This window comes from Engraulis encrasicolus, chromosome 16, assembly GCF_034702125.1.
Source record: "Engraulis encrasicolus isolate BLACKSEA-1 chromosome 16, IST_EnEncr_1.0, whole genome shotgun sequence".
Taxonomy (NCBI): domain Eukaryota; kingdom Metazoa; phylum Chordata; class Actinopteri; order Clupeiformes; family Engraulidae; genus Engraulis; species Engraulis encrasicolus.
Window position 1 is genome coordinate 37,457,924 of NC_085872.1, and position 5,000 is coordinate 37,462,923.

At 41.7% G+C, this 5,000-nt stretch overlaps 1 protein-coding gene across 1 annotated transcript in view; it reads left to right on the plus strand.

Moving 5' to 3' along the window:
- Window positions 1–2,323: 2,323 nt before the first annotated feature.
- mep1bb (meprin A subunit beta b) overlaps window positions 2,324–5,000 on the plus strand; it is an 11,382-nt gene continuing 8,705 nt past the window's right edge. Inside the window, exons 1-7 of the mRNA XM_063219987.1 lie at window positions 2,324–2,386; window positions 2,969–2,987; window positions 3,102–3,146; window positions 3,238–3,285; window positions 3,691–3,762; window positions 4,375–4,492; window positions 4,820–4,998. Coding sequence (XP_063076057.1) covers window positions 2,324–2,386; window positions 2,969–2,987; window positions 3,102–3,146; window positions 3,238–3,285; window positions 3,691–3,762; window positions 4,375–4,492; window positions 4,820–4,998 — 544 coding nt within the window. The remainder of the gene's footprint in view (window positions 2,387–2,968; window positions 2,988–3,101; window positions 3,147–3,237; window positions 3,286–3,690; window positions 3,763–4,374; window positions 4,493–4,819; window positions 4,999–5,000) is intronic.

A 5,000-nucleotide genomic window follows, 5' to 3' on the forward strand; every position in this document is an offset into this window, starting at 1 on the left:
GCAGTCAATACCTATTCTCCATAGCCCAACAGTGGGAGGACATTGTTGTGTGTACTAAGTACCTCAGGTTTTGAATGGAGAGTATTGATTGCCTGCTATGGCTTGCGCTCTCCTTTCAAATTCATTTATACATGAAGCCTGGTGTTGTGCATCATGCCAGTAGGGAAACAGTGGTGGGCTGGAGAGGTGATCCATAATGGCCAGTTAAACTGTTTTGCTTCATGGAATACATCAGGACAAACTGGGTCACTCTGCCCGTACTGGCAGAGTATACAATACTGTATGTGAATTTCCGTGGGCTAACAGTACTGTAGAACCTGCAATCAAGATACAGGTATGACACACCTGGAGTCGTGTCTACTTCCAAAATTCCTTATTGTGCGCTTGATTGACACGATTGCCTGTAGGCTGCACAATTTTCAAAAGATCCCAGTTTGTCAACATGGTAGCTTGGGATGCATCTTTTGAAAGAGTCTTATTCTTTATTCAGTACAATTCCATGTAGGCCTAAGTGGTTATTACTCCAGCCGCCAAGCAGAGAATAAATCATGTTTGAGGTGAGGTTTTAAGGACACATCATTTGCCTTCAGCTTCATATCTCTTTGTCTTCACTGCATTGCAGTAATGGATGAATGGAGAATCGCCTGAACTCGAGATGTACACATCATATTTTATGGCAATACCCACAGCGCACTTGAATGTATGTAACTGATAATGAACTGCACGCTGTAATTGGCTTAACCTTTACAAATGGCAATGTATGGTACAGGAAATCCCTTTGCTTCAAAGACGATCACAGGAGCCACTGAGTAAACTATTTGAGTATCAGTCCTCCTTGGATGCAGCGTGCATGCCGTGTATATTTGACGTGTCAAGTCATTGCAGGTCGTCGCTATCCTGATCACTCAGCTATGTGGCTTATCTCTAATCAGTAGGACCATTAGCGTTTGTCTTTATGATCCAACATCAGACAACGTACTCTCAATGCATCCAACACATGGCCAGCAGATAGACATACTCTAGTAGGGCATAATCTTTGGAGCAGAGTGTGCTCAAAGTCTTTTTTATATTTGAAAGGATGATATCAAGGGCTGTATATACCAAACCTCTTGGGCTATGTTAATCTAGCAAGAGTGGTTGGCTTTTGAGTTCATTCATATGCCAAAAGTATGAATGTGCAGCAGTATGAACCAAGTGTAATACATGTAGGTCTACAAAGCGTGTGTAATGTTGGATTGTTATCTTGCGTGAAATGCATGTTTTTTTGCATTGTACTTATAAGAGGTTTTAGTTTTTTAACAAAGGGACTCGATCTGTGAAGACATGAAGACCTGTTTTAAATTTGCTGTTACCAGAATAGCAATGGCCGAGGCACAATGTATTACTAAAGAGTCTGTGTTGTATCGTAGTAGTGTAGTATTATGGAAGTCATGTCTTTTCAATAACTATTACAGCGCCTTACTGGCGAAACAAATCTTAATGCACATTGGAATTATGTAAAATACAGAAGAATTACATGGAGGAGCAAAGGCACAACGAAGTTAGTTTAAAATAATCCATGCCATATCAAAGCTATTCCAGCCTGGGTGCAGGATAGTGTGAATTTTATGAATGAATGAAGTGAATTTTAGTTATATTATGAAGGCAGAAAATGTTTAGTTTGCACTCTTGGAAAATGTGTCTTGTTTAGTCTCCTACTGTAAGTGACAGATGGCGCCTGTAGTTTTATCAAGGGTGCACTCCAGGCCTTAGGAAATGCTGTCAGAAAGAGAACTAAAATTTGTTCCTTTAGGTGTTTTCCTAAGGGATTACCGGTAATTGCAAGTGTATTATCATGCACATTATGTAGACACGGCAGGGTTGAATATTATTCAAAATGGAGCTAGTGCAAAGTGACACTAGTCCTATCAATGATTCACCTGCGAACAGGCCATGGGCACGCACCTACAGACACATACACACACGCACACACACACGTGCTTGCGCCCACACACACACACACGCTGACACATACACACGCTGACACACACACACACACACACACACACACACACACACACACACACACACACACACACGCACACGCACACACACACACACACACACACACACACACACACACACGCACACACACACACACACACAGGTGCCGCACACACCTACCGTCATATTACAGCTCTTTCCATATCAGTGGAATCAGCTTTGTGTTGCACTTTCAGGGATTTTTGTTCCCCTTTTACAACTTAATGTAGTGTCAGGTTGGCTGTTGCAGAGCCACTTATGTGTCTCATGTATAGCTAGGGACTCACAGTCACAGGTAAACATGGGCCGAAGAGTGTGCATGCCACTGCTGCTCTTTTTGATAATTTCACACGTCCGCTGCAAGGTAAGAATGTGAATGTGACCTTATTGTTTATTCATTTCGGTCACTGGTCTTGGACCATTACCACTTCAAGGTATAGTGGAAGTACTTGTTGCATCATGTTTAAGTCTTGAAGTTTTTTTTAAACTGTTTTTATGTGCCCTTCAAGGCAGACAAATATTTTTTTTAGTGAAGATAAAATCCGAAGTGCTCAGGGAATTGTTGAGAAAAAATCTTGAAGGTGCTCTTTGGGGTTGGGGAAAAAAACAATAACTTGTCAAAAAGGGGAGTCCAAGGCACTCTTCTTGTGCAAAAATATTTTAAAAAGCCTTTATTGAAACATGGCTTAGGTTTAAAAACATGAGGGCAGAGACCTCAATAGACAAAACCAGAGACAAATATGTTTATTTGTGTTCAACACACTTGTGTTTGTTACACAGTGAAAAAAAATGTAGTGTTAATTCAACCCTTAGAGAGTACTCTGGGACCAATTACACTCTAGAGGATGTTAAATTGAGTGTTGGATTAACATTACATAATTTACTGTCTATGTGTTATATTGTTCAACTGTTTTGCTTAAACATCTTTTCATACTCTCTTTGTCAGCCTACTTCAAAAGCTAGAGGTGAGCACTTGTGCAATGTGGAAAACAACAACACAAAACAAGCTTGAGAATCACACGTTCATTTTTTCTTCGAATAATAAGCATTGTAATAATTCTCTCTACACTCTTTTGCAGAGGTGGATGTGGATGATGGAAGGGATATTTTTGACATAAACACAGGTAAATACAAGACCTGCCAGTATATCTCTATTTGTTTTTATAGTATGTTCTGTGGATGCGTGTTACTGCATGTGTATGTTTCATGTTACAGATGCAGGCTTGGATCTCTTGGAAGGTGACATTTGGATGGAAAAGGCAAGTGAGGCTTATGTTTTCTTAATATCTAAACTTCACATTAGCTAAGCATTTCTGCAGTTGATTTTAATTATTGACATTAATCTGAGATATTTGTATGGGTTCTGTGAGCTTACGTACCGGTATTCTACTGATTCAGTCAGTGTGTAACGACGTAGGCCCTATGTGTAATGAGTATGCACATGTAAGAAAAGACCGTTTTTGTCAGATGTATGGTAATGCACAGTATAATACTTCATGTAAATGTCCATCGACTGCAAGAGGGTCAGTAGAAATGAATTGCCACTTAATTATAGACGTATTGTACAATGGCAATATTGTAACAGTAGGCCTATTTTGTTCTCTGATGCTCCTAATCTTTGTGGGATTCAATAGTAGCCTATAAACGAGTGTCTTTTGCAGGGAGAAGCAAGGAACTCTATTATAGGAGACCAGTACAGGTGGCCAACGACCATTCCATACTATTTTGAAGACGATCTGGGTGAGTGGGAGAAGAAAAAAGTTATTTTCTTACAAATCATGTATCTATCTTCCTTATGCCTTCAATTTTGTTACTGTAGGCCTATTGATTATAGAGGTAGGCAAGTCGGCATGAAAGGGGAAAGGTTGTGCTGTGTAGTGGTTGTACCTGAACAGACAAGACAGTCGACTTTGGTAAGCTAATTGTCTCACCTGTCTGAGGAGTCCTGATTAGAATTAATCAACCAGTCCTGAGACAAATTGGAACAAATGTGTGGTATGGTCTTGTACGATCTGTGCATACTGATGCTGTGTCCCGCAATCCCAAAAGGGGGAAAAAGCAGACATCGGAGGACGTCTGCTCTACTTCACAATTAGTCGCAGAGAAAGATTTCTGATGGAAAACTGCTGCTCAGTGCATAGGTCAGGAATCAACATTGGCCGCACGCTGTCGAGTGCAAAGGGAACTGTGTAACGGCACGTGGCTAACGCGAACACCTCAAAACAATCCCATTCATGGTCTCAAAGGTCACTAGATTGGTACAAGATGGGCTTTGCTGACTTCCCGGCCTTTCTCTGCATCTTGATGTCTTTGCATTGGGGCATCTGCTCAACTGATCTTTCTCTTCAATAGAGATCAATGCAAAAGGTGTGATCCTCAAGGCCTTTGAACAGTACCGGCTGAAGACGTGCATCGACTTCAAACCGTGGTCGGGGGAGGATAACTACATCTCTGTTTTTAAGGGAGGCGGGTAAGTCAGATGGTCGGTTTGACAATGAAATGTCTTCAAGCTATAGAATAATGAAATAACCTTTTTTTTAAAAGAATAGATAAGATAACACATGAAAAGATGACTCATAGCGCGACCAATGGAATGTGGGCGCAACAAGACAGAATAAATGATCAGACTGTATGTCAGAATGTAGAGGTCTGTGTGTGCGTGCGTGTGTGGCACATAATGTATGTTCCTAGCAGGATAGATGATTTATATGCAGTGCACAGAGTGAACGTCTCCAGCATCAAGGCGTCATGGGTTCACTTACATGTCTCTGGTAATCTTTCTCGACTTTTCTCCCAGATGCTTCTCCTCCGTGGGGAACCGGCGGGTGGGCAAGCAGCGGCTGTCCATCGGCGCGGGCTGTGATCGCATCGCCACCATTGAGCACGAGTTTCTCCATGCTCTGGGCTTTTGGCATGAGCAGTCACGCGCTGACCGCGATGACTATGTCAACATCATGTGGGACCGCATCTCAGAGGGT